This window comes from Rhinopithecus bieti, unplaced genomic scaffold (genome assembly GCF_001698545.2).
Source record: "Rhinopithecus bieti isolate Rb0 unplaced genomic scaffold, ASM169854v2 scaffold_32012, whole genome shotgun sequence".
Taxonomy (NCBI): domain Eukaryota; kingdom Metazoa; phylum Chordata; class Mammalia; order Primates; family Cercopithecidae; genus Rhinopithecus; species Rhinopithecus bieti.
The window spans coordinates 4846530-4863824 of NW_016814432.1; the positions used below are offsets into that span (position 1 = coordinate 4846530).

Genomic DNA, 17295 nt, shown 5'->3' on the forward strand with positions numbered 1-17295 from the left:
AAAAAAAAAAAAAAAAAAAAAAAGAGAAAGAAACTAAGTACAATAGCATTAGATCATTTTAAATTTTGACATCTAAAAAGATGCAATACTAACCAAAACATCAGTGTTTTCTAGTCAATCTGATAACTCTTAACAAGAATTAAAAAGCAGTATCAAAAGGTAGGAAAAATAGAAGAAAAGTTTTCTGCATTGTGAGAAACTGGAATGCTCTCCTGTCCCTGAGGAACAGCTGAATTCTCAACATGGACCACACAACCTGCTTGGTTTAGCCTCCCAGTACCCCTCAGCCTCATCTCAGGCCCTCTCTTCTGTGCTCCGTCCACTCTTATCACACTCACACATTCCACCTGGGCACAGGTTCACAGGCTGCTTCCTCTGTCTGAACGCTGCTCTCTACTCCCTACTGTACCCTTTCACTCCTCTTTATCCTTCAGATATTGCTCAAATGGTGATTCTTCAAGCAATATCCTTTTTGCTGTTTCCCCTAAATCCTGAATTCCTTCCAAAGTTTATGATTGTATAGCTACGTAATGATATGATTAATGCTTGTTTTCTCTCATACAGAATAAATTATATAATATCAGGGAGTGTGTATAGTTTGCTTAGCAGTGGGAGAGAACCCATAGTCAGAATTCTGTGGTTCTCAACAAAAAGTGTCTACTGTTGATTTCCTTAGTCAATGTGAAATCATGTGGTAGGCCTACAATGCAAACACAACTTAGAGGTTATCACAGGAATTACAGAGGAAATAACATTGTGAGGGACTGCCAAAAGTATTAGAAATCCTGCATAAGTTTATAATTGAAAATAATGAACGAAGCCAGACTTCCTAGATGAATTTAATGAGATATACTAGTTATTACACTGTGGTGACATGAACTATAAAATCAAAACTTTCTGTGGAATCTTTTCTTTATCACTAAAAGAAGTAAAATTGTGTAATAATTTATTCTCAGTTAATCTTTTCTAGTTAAACATGGCTAAGAACAGAAGAAAGATGAGTGTGGTAGAAAATCTTTGTTCCCATACAAATTCTTTAAGGACTCAGAATTTCAAAACTCTTGAAAACAGCCACTAATTGTTTCTATAGAATGTACTTAGAATGTATATTTCATGTACTTTTAGAGAGTTTTATAAGCAGGTGATATTTTCTTTAGCACAGTAAACTGAAGATGAACACCATATATTCAAAGAGTTTTATAAATGGTAGTGGCTGGTTAATGCTGAACAGTTTAATTTGTAAGATGATAATTACACTATAGTGATAATTAAACTGGTTTTAAGGCTAAATTTGGCAATTTAAAATAGCTCATCCATGTAAAGACAGTCTCTATTTCTCTTTTAGAAACACTGAAAAGTGTCGTTCATTAATCCACTGAAAAATTGTTTAAATTAAAATCACTAGCTGTGTGACGTTCAATAAATACTTAATTTCTGTGCGCAATAAGTTTGTGACATTACTTAACAGAATAGGGTCAATATTTGCATAGCTTCCACTTAAGATGGTATCATTATTTTTTAGAGCAACACTTACAGGTTTAGAGAATACATCTATCTCAGGTTACAAAATGGTTTTAAGACATTAGAAGTGGCATTTTTTTTTTTTTTTTTTTTTTTGAGATGGAGTCTCGCTCTGTCGCCCAGGCTGGAGTGCAGTGGCCGGATCTCAGCTCACTGCAAGCTCCGCCTCCCGGGTTTTACGCCATTCTCCTGCCTCAGCCTCCCAAGTAGCTGGGACTACAGGCGCCCGCCACCTCACCCGGCTAGTTTTTGTATTTTTTAGTAGAGACGGGGTTTCACCGTGTTAGCCAGGATGGTCTTGATCTTCTGACCTCATGATCCGCCCGTCTCCGCCTCCCAAAGTGCTGGGATTACAGGCTTGAGCCACCGCAACCGGCCAGAAGTGGCATTTTTTAAGAGAACTTCCAAACCACATAGGAATATTCAGTTATAAAACTGTGACTATTACAATGCATTTCAACTTACTAATTTTCTTAATATTTTTTTCTTACATGGTTGAAGAAACATTACTTTCATATAAGGATAACATTTTACTTTATATGTCAGATCGCCCAATGATAACATTTGACCATCTGTTGAGAAATTATCTGTAGGATAGCTTTCACAATTTATTTAAAAAACCCAATTAATGTGCTAATTTTTCCTGTATGAACAATATTTAGTAGCTCACTATTCATGTTTCTACCAACTCATTAAATTTTGTTTTAAAGCCCAAACACTCTGAGAGGTCACCTTTGCTTTGCTGCTACTTTACATCTGTTTTGAGGAAAAGCTAAAACCTATTGTCTTTTACACCATAGAGAGGAGCTAAGGAAGGATCCCAATGAAAAAAATAGACCTGAGTCATCACTATGTCATTTCACTCTTTTACTTAAACTTAATTCCTGAAAATTTAGGCATATTTATTCTCAAAAACAAATATACTTACACAAGTCTTGAGCTCCCTTCTCCATCATTATGTTTTGTTTTTTTTGTTTTTTTTTTTTTTTGAGACGGAGTCTCCTTCTGTCGCCCAGGCTGGAGTGCAGTGGCACGATCTTGGCTCACTGCAAGCTCCGCCTCCCGGGTTCATGCCACTCTCCTGCCTCAGCCTCCCAAGTAGCTGGGACTACAGGCGCCCGCCACCACGCCCAGCTAAATTTTGTATTTTAGTAGAGACAGGGTTTCACCGTGTTAGCCAGGAAGGTCTCAATCTCCTGACCTTGTGATCCACCTGCCTAGGCCTCCCAAAGTGCTGGGATTACAGGCGTGGGCCACCGCGCCCAGCCTCACTTCTCCATCTTTAATATGACATAAATATACGTTAATATTTTCCAGAATGTGGTTAAATATTTCTACAGTAGTTTTCAAACACATTTTCTTGTGAAAACTATTTTTTATATTTCACTATTTAGTATTTTTATTGGTAAAAGCAACTTTACCACACATTTTCTTTTATATTTGATAGACATGGTTTGTTCAGATACTTTGAAAGTATACAAGATTAATAAAAAATTCATTATAAAGCTCTGTGAATTTAATAATTTATATTTATTTTATATCTGTATTCCTTTTACAGCTATTTATATTTGTTCTGAAATCTCTAAAAACTTTGCAGAGTCTTTCAGGTATTAACTAAAGTCATTTCTCTCTGTATATTGAGTCAAAATAAAAGGAAAGCTTCCCCACCCCTCAAAAAAGTGGTTCTCAGATAAACTAACATGCCCCAAATCCATTCCCACATATAATAATGCACTTACAAATCTGGAACACAATTCCAAAGATTTCAATTTAGAACTTTATGACTAATGTACTCCCCTTGCTTTGCACAAAATTATTTGTGTATATCTTTGTCTCTGAAAAGATTATAAACCCAGTTGAGTAAGTGAACCAGGCACAAACTCTGGAATAAAACACTGGCTGTGCTGCTCTGGCAAAAGAACTACATCTTTATGAACCTTGGTTGCTTTTCATCTGTAAGAAGGATAAATTAATACCTATCTTGTAGGGTTTGTGTGAGATTTAAATGAGAGATAATATATACAGCACTTATCAAAATTCTGATTTATTTTTATATCTCTCTCTCCTTCTATACCTTGTCACTATAACAATGACTTAGGGTCGCAATAAATGTTCAACTAAATGTAAAAATTATTATGATTTTGTTTTATAGATAAGTATTTAGTTTTCTCAGAATGCAAAATAACCCTATGGTATTTATAAAGTACTTAAAATGTTACATTGTAAAATACCTATAAACAGTTAAATTTAAAAAATGCTTTTCTCATGGATATTTCATATTTTTAATTGCTTCATGAATTTTAATCAATAATAGTTAATAAATATGGAAGTATTTTATTGCTAAATCATATTCATGTTTTGAAAGCCGTGAACTGTTAAATACATAATAGATTTATAAATATTGAGAGGGATCTTACAGATCATCTAGTATAATTCTTTCATTTTTAGATGAGAAAACTGAACCTTGGAAAGGTAAAATGACTTGCACAAAGTGTTGTACACACACCCACACATACAAGATATTTAAGCCATACTACTTATGACCACTCCTTCCCCTACTTTTGTTCCTTTGTTCTGGAGGTGCAGAGGTAGAGAAGCTAAATGGTGGAATCACATGTAAGATGTCTGGTGGGAATGTTGGAAGGGACTGAAGGTCATGCAATCAGAAGGGCTTAGAAAACTGAAGTTTAGAGGTAGGGACTGATGTATTTTCACCCATAAGTAGTAAACTAACCACATCTGCGTTTATTTGTGAGTCTACAGATAGAATACATGAACCTAATTGATGTTTATGTTTTTGATGACAAGCTGTCAGAGAAAAAAATCATGCTTGAGGAAGGCAGGAAAACATGTAGCAGTTTTAATTTTAAAACATAAAATAAGGGCTAGTCATTAGTAATCAAGAATGTCTTACTCTGAGGTTTTTTTTTTAAGAGCTAAGGCTTATTTTTGCTTTTGTTTTATAGAAGCTTCTTTTTCTTAATTAAAAAAAATTGGGAAAGTACAACTAGTATTTAAAAATTTTAAGAGCCATAAAATTTCAGTCTCCTGTATTCAAAATGGAAAAAAAATCCTATAATATAAAAAATAAGAAAAAAATACAAAATTTAACATTTTGTTTTATTTGAGCAAAAGAGGAGGCATTATACAGTAGGGTATCAACCACTCAACATCTGACTGATACATGCTAAACTAAATTTCTCTTAATCTTTAAAATGCTCCCTGACATCTAACAGGTGTTTTTCATTTCTACTCAGGGGCAGTCTGCCTAAAGGGCCTACAAGGATATAATTAGCAGACCATTCCCAAAAGCTGTTATGGTTTACATCAACTTTGTCAACTTTTAAAATGGTGAAAATATACAACATAAACATTGACACAATCACCTAAACATGGAAAAGAAAAGGAACATAATATTAGCTGTCTGTATGTTTGGAGAAACAAACACATTACCTTTATTAAAAAGCTAACTAAAAATATTTAGTCTTGATTCAGAGCTTAACTTCTTTCATCTCTGTATCATGCATATCAGAAACCCACTTAAGCAACACAGTTTACTCAGAAAATGTTAGCAACCTCAAAACCTTACCTTTGGTTCACACATAGAGTGGAAAGATCTAAGATGCAGCTCTCCCACATAAAACCAATGTTTCCTTCTTCCCTCAAACCATGAAGTCATTATCAGACAAAACAATTGGACTGAAAGTGCCATGAGGACAGGAGCTGTGTCTATTTTCTACTGTCTGGGATCCTCAGCATGATCAATATTATGCCTGGCACATAATTCAATTTCAACTCATTACTCACTTGTCTACTAATTGACTGAATGAAGTAGTTAGTTTCTGGAATGTTTCAAACTGCTTATAATTTTATTCTTTCCCATATTAATCCATAGGAATAGTTTGGCTATTTCAATGTGTGTAAATTGAAAATATTTTTGGTTCCCTATATAAAACAGATCACACCATGCCTTGAACTCCATGAGCTCTATCAAGGGGTTATAAGCTATGAATAAATTCAAATGATAAGCACAAACCAGAAATAATTTAGTGCATTATGGGTTTTTGCATATATTGTCTAAAGACATTAGGGACCCAGCATAGTATAGAGATAGCATTTTTAAGTACATGTAGATCAGGCCAATTGTGGAGAGAATAAAAACACAGTGATAGACAAAATAATCCCACTATACAACATTTATATGCTAGAAACTAAAACATGTTCCCACTAGGCTGCCAGTTTCCTGATGGCATGAATTGTGCTTCTTTGCATCCCTATTATCTATAACAGAATTTTAAAGCTTTTTGGTCTCAGGAACCCTTTATACTTTAAAAAATTTTTGAGGGTCTCAAGAGTTTTGACTCCACATTTTAGTTTAGGTGGACTATTTGCCATATTGAAAATTAAACCTGAGAAAATTTAAACAGATTCATTATTTCATTTGAAAATAACACAAATCCAGAATATGATAATATGAATAATACATTATTTATGAAACATATTTTCCAGAAAAAAATGTTATGAGGGCTTTGTTTTATACTTTTCAAATCTGTCTGATAGTTGGTTTGATGGAAAAGTTGGATTTTCACTAGCTTCTGCATTGTCAGCTGTGAAATGTTATTTTAATTGAAGGATATAAGAAAATCCAGCCTCCCACAGGTATGGAATTTAAGAAGGGATGACCTTATGGACACCTAGAAAGGGCCACTGGAAAACCCCAGGTACCCTCATTCCATACTGTGAAAATCACTGAACTATAAAATCATCTGTCACAGCATCATCATTCGATAACTACTTACTGAATTAACAAAAACTTTAGAAAAAATAAATTCTCAGAGCATATATACACACACCCAAATGATAATATTCTTTATAAATGCTCATTGTTTTGCTGTAATGAAATATTAAGTGTTTCAACTTTGCAACTCATCACACCTAAATTGAAATATAGGCTGATGCAGGGTAATCAGAACCAAAGAGTGAAAAACAGGGAGAATATACAATGCCAAAACTTGATAGAAATAAACAGATGAAGAGAAAGAGACATTTTACTTGAAAAAAATGCCAGGCATAACCAAATTAAATGGTTAATTTGAATGCTATATGGGTCTCTTTTAAGCAGTAAATTAGATTGAAACACTTTATTGAACACTAGTTGGATTCTAATATTTTTAGTATCCTACATGCTGTTTCTAATTAATCTATAAAAACCATGAGAAAAAAATTTTTGCTTACATTTTCAGCATTTCAGCTTTAAATATGAATAGAAATTAACCAAATACCAGAAACAATATATTGATTCAAATATTTTACAACTCAAAAATCACATTTTCTTAAAAATAACTTTAAATAAGTTCAAAATGAAAATATAATTTTTAAGATCATATGTAAGATTTTCAAAAATGTCACCTCACTTCTTGGCAAAGAATAAAATGACTTACTTTTCCTTTTCTTGAAGCTGATGCTCCTGAGGAGCCATTTTAGGTTCTGTCCCAAGATTTTTTTGCATTCGCTGTCTCCTTTTTCTACTTGGCGCAATATCAGTGACATCAAGACTTGAAATAATGGAATCATCTTTACTTAGAGCAGCTAAAATAAAATGAGATGAGAATGTGACCCAACAAAATTATGCACATCCATACCATTTGTGAGTAAAGTATTAACNAGCCATAAAATTTCAGTCTCCTGTATTCAAAATGGAAAAAAAATCCTATAATATAAAAAATAAGAAAAAAATACAAAATTTAACATTTTGTTTTATTTGAGCAAAAGAGGAGGCATTATACAGTAGGGTATCAACCACTCAACATCTGACTGATACATGCTAAACTAAATTTCTCTTAATCTTTAAAATGCTCCCTGACATCTAACAGGTGTTTTCATTTCTACTCAGGGGCAGTCTGCCTAAAGGGCCTACAAGGATATAATTAGCAGACCATTCCCAAAAGCTGTTATGGTTTACATCAACTTTGTCAACTTTTAAAATGGTGAAAATATACAACATAAACATTGACACAATCACCTAAACATGGAAAAGAAAAGGAACATAATATTAGCTGTCTGTATGTTTGGAGAAACAAACACATTACCTTTATTAAAAGCTAACTAAAATATTTAGTCTTGATTCAGAGCTTAACTTCTTTCATCTCTGTATCATGCATATCAGAAACCCACTTAAGCAACACAGTTTACTCAGAAAATGTTAGCAACCTCAAAACCTTACCTTTGGTTCACACATAGAGTGGAAAGATCTAAGATGCAGCTCTCCCACATAAAACCAATGTTTCCTTCTTCCCTCAAACCATGAAGTCATTATCAGACAAAACAATTGGACTGAAAGTGCCATGAGGACAGGAGCTGTGTCTATTTTCTACTGTCTGGGATCCTCAGCATGATCAATATTATGCCTGGCACATAATTCAATTTCAACTCATTACTCACTTGTCTACTAATTGACTGAATGAAGTAGTTAGTTTCTGGAATGTTTCAAACTGCTTATAATTTTATTCTTTCCCATATTAATCCATAGGAATAGTTTGGCTATTTCAATGTGTGTAAATTGAAAATATTTTGGTTCCCTATATAAAACAGATCACACCATGCCTTGAACTCCATGAGCTCTATCAAGGGGTTATAAGCTATGAATAAATTCAAATGATAAGCACAAACCAGAAATAATTTAGTGCATTATGGGTTTTGCATATATTGTCTAAAGACATTAGGGACCCAGCATAGTATAGAGATAGCATTTTAAGTACATGTAGATCAGGCCAATTGTGGAGAGAATAAAACACAGTGATAGACAAAATAATCCCACTATACAACATTTATATGCTAGAAACTAAAACATGTTCCCACTAGGCTGCCAGTTTCCTGATGGCATGAATTGTGCTTCTTTGCATCCCTATTATCTATAACAGAATTTTAAAGCTTTTGGTCTCAGGAACCCTTTATACTTTAAAAAATTTTGAGGGTCTCAAGAGTTTTGACTCCACATTTTAGTTTAGGTGGACTATTTGCCATATTGAAAATTAAACCTGAGAAAATTTAAACAGATTCATTATTTCATTTGAAAATAACACAAATCCAGAATATGATAATATGAATAATACATTATTTATGAAACATATTTTCCAGAAAAAAATGTTATGAGGGCTTTGTTTTATACTTTTCAAATCTGTCTGATAGTTGGTTTGATGGAAAAGTTGGATTTTCACTAGCTTCTGCATTGTCAGCTGTGAAATGTTATTTTAATTGAAGGATATAAGAAAATCCAGCCTCCCACAGGTATGGAATTTAAGAAGGGATGACCTTATGGACACCTAGAAAGGGCCACTGGAAAACCCCAGGTACCCTCATTCCATACTGTGAAAATCACTGAACTATAAAATCATCTGTCACAGCATCATCATTCGATAACTACTTACTGAATTAACAAAACTTTAGAAAAAATAAATTCTCAGAGCATATATACACACACCCAAATGATAATATTCTTTATAAATGCTCATTGTTTTGCTGTAATGAAATATTAAGTGTTTCAACTTTGCAACTCATCACACCTAAATTGAAATATAGGCTGATGCAGGGTAATCAGAACCAAAGAGTGAAAACAGGGAGAATATACAATGCCAAAACTTGATAGAAATAAACAGATGAAGAGAAAGAGACATTTTACTTGAAAAAAATGCCAGGCATAACCAAATTAAATGGTTAATTTGAATGCTATATGGGTCTCTTTTAAGCAGTAAATTAGATTGAAACACTTTATTGAACACTAGTTGGATTCTAATATTTTAGTATCCTACATGCTGTTTCTAATTAATCTATAAAACCATGAGAAAAAAATTTTGCTTACATTTTCAGCATTTCAGCTTTAAATATGAATAGAAATTAACCAAATACCAGAAACAATATATTGATTCAAATATTTTACAACTCAAAATCACATTTTCTTAAAATAACTTTAAATAAGTTCAAAATGAAAATATAATTTTAAGATCATATGTAAGATTTTCAAAATGTCACCTCACTTCTTGGCAAAGAATAAAATGACTTACTTTTCCTTTTCTTGAAGCTGATGCTCCTGAGGAGCCATTTTAGGTTCTGTCCCAAGATTTTTTTGCATTCGCTGTCTCCTTTTCTACTTGGCGCAATATCAGTGACATCAAGACTTGAAATAATGGAATCATCTTTACTTAGAGCAGCTAAAATAAAATGAGATGAGAATGTGACCCAACAAAATTATGCACATCCATACCATTTGTGAGTAAAGTATTAACTTGCTGTTTTAGCATTGACATAAGGTGACAATTAAAATATAGCAAAACTATTCTTTCAAATCTTTATGCAGATTCGTTGAATCAGTTAGATGGCATATGATACTTTACTACCAACAAAAACATCATGTATATTGTAGACATGGAATAATTCGATCAAAATGATCTTTGATACTGGGTGAAAGTGTTCTTGGAGATTTAATGGAGCTAGTACTTTTATTAGGATTGTAACTAGAAATCATAGCAACAATGACAAAACTGCGTTGATTTTTTTATTATTATTATATTTTAAGTTCTGAGATACATGTGCAGAACGTGCAGGTTTGTTACATACGTATACATGTGCCATGGTGGTTTGCTGCACCCATCAACCCGGCATCTATATTAGGTATTTCTCCTAATGCTATCCCGCCCCTTGCCCCTCACCCACTGACAGGCCCTGGTGTGTGATGTTCCCATTCCTGTGTCCATGTGTTCTCACTGTTCAACTCCCACTTATAAGTGAGAACATGCAGTGTTTGGTTTTCTGTTCCTGTGTTTGCTGAGAATGATGGTTTTCAGCGTCACCCATGTCCCCGCAAAGGACATGAACTCATCCTTTTTTATGGCTGCTTAGTATTCCACGGTGTAATATGTGACACATTTTCTTTGTCCAGTCTATAACTGATGGGTATTTGGGTTAGTTCCAAGTCTTTGCTATTGTAAGCAGAGCTGCAATAAACATATGTGTGCATGTTTCTTTATAGCAGAGTGATTTATAATCCTTTGGGGATATACCCAATAATGGGATTGCTGGGTCAAATGCTATTTCTGGTTCTAGATCCTTAAGGAATCACCACACTGTCTTCCACAATGATTGAACTAAGTTACACTCCCACCAACAGTGTAAAAGCATTCCTATTTCTCCACATACTCTCNATATTAGGTATTTCTCCTAATGCTATCCCGCCCCTTGCCCCTCACCCACTGACAGGCCCTGGTGTGTGATGTTCCCATTCCTGTGTCCATGTGTTCTCACTGTTCAACTCCCACTTATAAGTGAGAACATGCAGTGTTTGCTTTTCTGTTCCTGTGTTAGTTTGCTGAGAATGATGGTTTTTAGCTTCATCCATGTCCCTGCAAAGGACATGAACTCATCCTTTTTTATGGCTGCTTAGTATTCCACGGTGTAATATGTGACACATTTTCTTTATCCAGTCTATCACTGATGGGTATTTGGGTTAGTTCCAAGTCTTTGCTATTGTAAGCAGAGCTGCAATAAACATATGTGTGCATGTTTCTTTATAGCAGAGTGATTTATAATCCTTTGGGGATATACCCAATAATGGGATTGCTGGGTCAAATGCTATTTCTGGTTCTAGATCCTTAAGGAATCACCACACTGTCTTCCACAATGATTGAACTAAGTTACACTCCCACCAACAGTGTAAAAGCATTCCTATTTCTCCACATACTCTCCAGCATCTGTTGTTTGCTGACTTTTTAATGATCGCCATTCTAACTTGCGTGAGATGGTATCTCACTGTGGTTTTGATTTGTATTTCTTTGATGGCGAGTGATGATGAGCTTTTTCTCATATGTCTGTTGGCCACATAAATGTCTTGTTTTGAGAAGTGTCTGTTCATATCCTTTGGCCACTTTTTGATGGGTTTTTTTATTTTTTTCCTGTAAATTTGTTTAAGTTCAGTATAGATTCTGGATACCAGCCCTTTGTCAGATGGGTAAATTGCTACCGAATGGGAGAAACTGAGTCGATTTTGAATAGTGTGCCCAAAGCTTAATTTTTTCTCCCTTAAGCCCGTTATTTTTACTATGTAATTTTGTAGAATGAGTGGTTTTTCAGGTACACACATACTACATTCTGGCAGAAAAGCTTGCATGTTGAGTTCTCACTCTGTGTAGTTCATGCTTTAGTTGATCTCTCTGAGACAACATGGACACTGTTGAACATTCTACTGAAATTTCTCTCTTTTTTTTTTTTCTGTTATAACTATTAATTTCCAGATCTTATGTTTTGGGCCCTTTGCTATGGGTTTTCCATGTATTACCTTGTTAATCCTTAAAATTACTTCATAAAGTACTTATTATTACTATCCTCATTTTATTTTTAAGGAAAACAAGGCTTCAGAGAGGTTAAGTGACTTTCCCAAATCACACAGCCTTTGTTCTTATATTTTGTCATTAGGACAATTAAAAAATATTTTTCCCTAGTGGGTAAATTATTCTTTGATCAAATATTAAGTGAAAGCCCATCAAGGCATAGTTTACTTTCCAAAGCTGTTTAAGTTTTAGGACATTTTTTTTATTAGCCTCTAAAAATGTATTGGGAATAGATAAGGGTAAATTAAAAGGAAGTGTTTTTTTTTTTTTAAACACATTCAAGCTGAAAGATTTCCCAATGCTATTAAGCTAAGAGATGACTAATGAAAGTACAAGTATATGCTTGTCTATGAACAAAACTAGCAAAACTCTTAGAGCTAGAGGACATTTCAATTACAGATGTATAAACTGGATAAAGATTATAATTAATGTCACAGCAGATATCTAGGAAAAAAGAATATTAAGTTTAAATTAAAATACAAGGCAAATTTAAAAAATGAAATTAGTGAAAAGTTTTGCCATTCATTTCAGAACTCCAAATGATGTCTTACAAATTGGCAACCAAAAAGGATACCGTATGTGGGAAGAGATTACATCATGTGTTACAATGTCTGCAACTTACTTTAAAATCCAACGTTACTAAAGGTAAGTTAGTGAGGGTGGACTATAACCAAGATGTTTCTAGCATCTAATCAGGAATGCACCAGCCAGGAGCAGGCTGATGGGATCAGAAATCTGTACTCCTAAGGGAGTCACTCCAGGTCCTTTTGTTATTCATATTTCAATCAATAACTGATGATTTACTAACAAGTATACTGAACGACAAAATGTATGCCTATTGATAAAAACAAAGCATGTAAACTAACTTGATGAACATTGCATATGGATTTTCATGAGTGAATTAAAAGTACTAGTGTTATACAGACTGGCTAAAATATATTAGAAATACTGCCCATCATTTTACAGACAAGGTGTAAAAATCTCACGAGGCCTATTTACACTTAGAGATAATCTTCCGTTAAATTTTTAAATGGTTCTGTGTCCAGCTATGAACCCTGAACAACTGTGGTTGTTCAGGCATCTTTTATTCGTCAAAATGAACATTTTCTATGAGGTGGTGACTGGGAAAACTAAAAGGACAGAGAGCTTGCAATTTTTTTTCAAACTTATAGGACAAGTTCATGAATTATTTTGTGCTTACTTGCAAGTAAATATTTAGCTAATAATTGTATGTGTGACAAAATTTAATTTGAGACTTTTATTAATTGCCTTGAAACAAAATTGTGGGAGAAGTATCTAATGTTCTCATACTTCAAACTTCTTGGTGACTATCATTATTATACCACAAATAAACTGAAGTTGTGGGTGACCAAGTAATTCCGGCCAGTTCACCACATTAAGATCCATTCCTCTTGATAATTACACTGTAACCTTTCTATAAAATCGGCATGAAGAAAAACGGCTAGCTGTATAAGCTTAGTTACAGTTTAAATGGAATACATCTTTTTTGGTTTGTGTTTGCACCATGGGAACAGTGTTCCCCTCAGTTTTTCACATAAATGTAATAGCAAACCATATTGTAATAGATGCTCTTACTTCAAATATTTCTTTACAATGAAGTTTCAATATCTATCTAGCCTTTAAAAAAAGGCAAAACCAATCCATTCTATCCTTCTCTCTTCACCCTGAAACCAGGATAAAAAGGCACTACTCCAATACTTGGCACCTAAGTATTATATTGCTCATCTCGAACATTTTTCAAATTTATTTTCTTTTCTTATTTATTTATTTATTTTTTTGAGATGGAGTTTTACTTTTTTCGCCCAGGCTGGAGTGCAATGGTATGATCTTGGCTCACTGCAACCTCCGCCTCCCGGGTTCAAACAATTCTCCTGCCTCAGCCTCCCAAGTAGCTGGGATTACAGGAGTCTGCCGCCATGCCTGGCTAATTTTTGTATTTTTAGTAGAGACAGGGTTTCATCATGTTGGCCAGGCTGGTCTTGAACTACTGAGCTCAAGTGATCCACCCACGTCGGCCTCCCAAAGTGCTGGGATTACAGGTGTGAGTCCCCGCGCCTGGCCTACATTTTTCAAATTTCAACTCATCCTGCCTTTTTCCTCCAATTGTGATAATGTTTGGTCTTTTCATTGTCTTTGGTCTTGACGCTAAACACTACAATTCTGTTCTGACATTAGCTCCCTTGAACAATGACTGTGGGTGTCCAAATGAGCAATGCTATTTCATATATAGCAGAAGGGATCTGAACTATATCAATAGGAGGTCACAGATAGGAGTTCAAAAATGTCTATAATATTCATCACCTTATATATACATTCAAGTGCAATAATTCAAGTTTTCACTTTCAAGTCTGGTATCTCATTGTTAAAAAAATCAATTCATATTAAGTGTATTAGGTTATATGTATTCATTTTAGATATGAGAGAGAACTTGAACAGAGTTGGAAAAGAATGGCAAATGTTCAAAGGGTAATGAGGAGGAGTGTGGTCTTGTAACAGCATGCATGAAAGGTACAGGAAATGAGACAGGATAAATATGGGCAGCAGAAAAGAAATGGAAGGAGTAAGAAGGCAGAGAGATAGTTAAATCAGCTTGCAAGTTTTCAAATTCAGGCAGAAAAGTATGGATTCAATATTGACTGGGGAGGTTTTTTTCTTAAGATTCCACCTCCAGAATTCTGTTTTTAATATTGTCATCATTTTTTTTTTGGTCATGAAAACGTGTCTTTCACCATTTCCAGGATTTATTTTTTTTAAAGAAGACAAAAGGAGAAAAAACAAAACAAAACAAAACAAAACTAAAAACCATTGCCAATTAACCTACTACAGCTGGAATACTGATTGGTATAGCCGTGGGACGAATTTCAAGTTCTTGTTAGGTTCACTGCATCTCGAAAATGGGGACTCTTTTCACAAGCCCTGTTATTGTGAAAGGTGGCTCCACAAAAAGCCACACTTCTTCTCATCTGACAGACGAACTGCAGGATCTTGGCAACAGTAGTTCAGACATGAGAAAGACAGGGAGTTAGCTTCCCTGGGTACTCTCAATGTCGGAATGAAATGACACTGTTGGCTAAGCTGCCAGGAATTTGGCTGAATCCCCTAAGTTAAATTACCTGGTAAACTTCAGCTTCTGACCAAGAAATCTTTAAATCTGAGTATTTTTACAAATCACTTTTCAGGTTTATAATTTGTTTTTATAAGGTGCTCACTATTATCTCATATTTATAGATGTTTTTCTTTTCATATCATATATACTTTCTGTGTGCTTGACACACAGAAAGAGTCTATAATACTTGAATGAAGATTGCCACCTCTCTTCCTCATTCCCTGCCACACAGATATGCCCATCTCTAGCCCCCTCAAATACACACACACACACACACACACACACACACACACACACCCCTCAATGTCCTGAAGCATGTTATTCACAGCTGTGGCGATGTAGCTTATAGAAGGAAGGAGGCTCTAATCTTCAGGTGTCTTGACCATGAAAAAAAAAATGTGCACTATTTGCAAATGCCATGTCCAGACAAACCAACCAACCAACCATGAGTGGTTTCCCATTGTCTACAAAATAAAGTCCTAAGATCTTAGCCCTGCATTCAAATCCTTCTACAATGTGACCTTCACCTGCCTTTGTAACCACACCTCCCACAAATCTTCTACCATATATGTAAGCTATACCAAGGGCTGCCAGGTAACAATACCTTTATTTTTGTTCTGTACTTCCCCTGTTTTGAATGTCCTCTACTCCTTTACTGGCTTATCTATGTGCCTCCTTCTAGCACAGCCCAACTCATTCCAGTCATCCTAGTCTAGTAGTCCCAATCCACAGAAATCTTTCCTGTCTCTGTAGGACTTACAGTTTGAATCACTCATCTTATACATACAATCTTATATTGTTACTCTCTTTTTATGTTTATCTCTTGTTTCTCCAATTAAATTATGAATACCCTATAGCTGGAACCCATGCCTCATGCTAAACCCTAACATATTACTCAGTAGTTTTATACAAGAGAAATATGAAGACTGGATCTCTTATTTTCAAATGTGCGTCTTATTTTTTAATGAAAAACTTACTTATAAACTTCCAGATGAGATGTAGGGTAAAATGGAGTGAGAATGCCTGGGTTTGGGTCTCCAGGTCTGCATTTACCTTGGGTATATTACAGAATCTCTAAGTTTTTCAGCTGAGAAAATGTATATAAACCATAATTTCTGAGATGACAAAATAGAGTAAATAAAAATGTACAATGTAAAATGTAAATAAAAAATATTTACAAACTTTTTTAATAAAAAAGTATCAGAAATATCCAATATCATAATTAAGGTATTATTTTTAAAATAGTATGTTGTTAACAAAGGCCAAATTAATATTCATTTAGGCTATCTACTATATCTTTTCACAGACATAAAAAAGTAAGATAAATACCAGTTTTCCTAATACAAAATATTCCAATTGTCACAGAGCCACCATCTATTATGAACACAGAGTACTCAGTCTACTATGACTGCTTTTGGCTGTTTTATCCATTTATTCATTTCACAAGTGTTTATAAAATATTTAGAATCAATAAGTCATTGTTTCATTTCAAAAGATATAAAATATTAAGAGAAAAAAGCACAAAATCCAAACCTTAAAATACAACCCTAACTGAATCTGAAACTTCAAAACACATATTCTTCCTTTCCCAAGAGAAAACAACCAACCAATGCCTCAGGCTATCTTGTGCCTCTGTAGTATGTCTTACTGACAAGTACAAAGATAATCAAGAAAAGAGGCTGAGATAAGGTCTATCACACCATACTTCAATAGGCAGTATCTTAAAGTGACCTGTCTTGAGGCAGTTAATTTCTAATCTGACCAAACAAGCAAACACTATTTTTTCATGCCATTTATCAAATGCCCATTTTCAAATCTGTAATCAGTTGCTATTCAGTTTTCACAATCTAACCTGAATAACTGACGACCATCTTACAAGACAAGTCAATGGTGTAATCTATGAATTAGCAATCACCAAATAAACTGATTATTAACATAACACCAAACAGTTAAGAATGTACGTGTCTGAATCTGTGTACATATACTTTCCCAAATATCAGGCTCCTCTCTCAGCCAGTACAGCTAGAAGTCAGACTTAATGACAGATACCTACTGACATTGGGGTAACTCAAAAGGTCATCTTTGGAAATCCAATACTCTCAATGTCAGAGTCAGAGTGGGCCACTAAGGATAAACCACAGACCCCAGAAGTATCTGCAGCATAAAAAATAGTAAGTTGATTATATCAGATATTTATTGTTCTATGTCTACAAAACATTTCAATGTTTATTTTTTAAAATTTTATTTAATTATTTATTTATTTATTTA

At 34.3% G+C, this 17295-nt stretch overlaps 1 protein-coding gene across 1 annotated transcript in view; it reads right to left on the reverse strand.

Moving 5' to 3' along the window:
* XRCC4 (X-ray repair cross complementing 4) overlaps positions 1–17295 on the reverse strand; it is a gene marked incomplete at its 5' end in the record, with an annotated part of 182953 nt that overhangs the window by 98438 nt on the left and 67220 nt on the right. The window contains one exon of the mRNA XM_017850289.1: positions 6963–7110. Coding sequence (XP_017705778.1) covers positions 6963–7110 — 148 coding nt within the window. The remainder of the gene's footprint in view (positions 1–6962; positions 7111–17295) is intronic.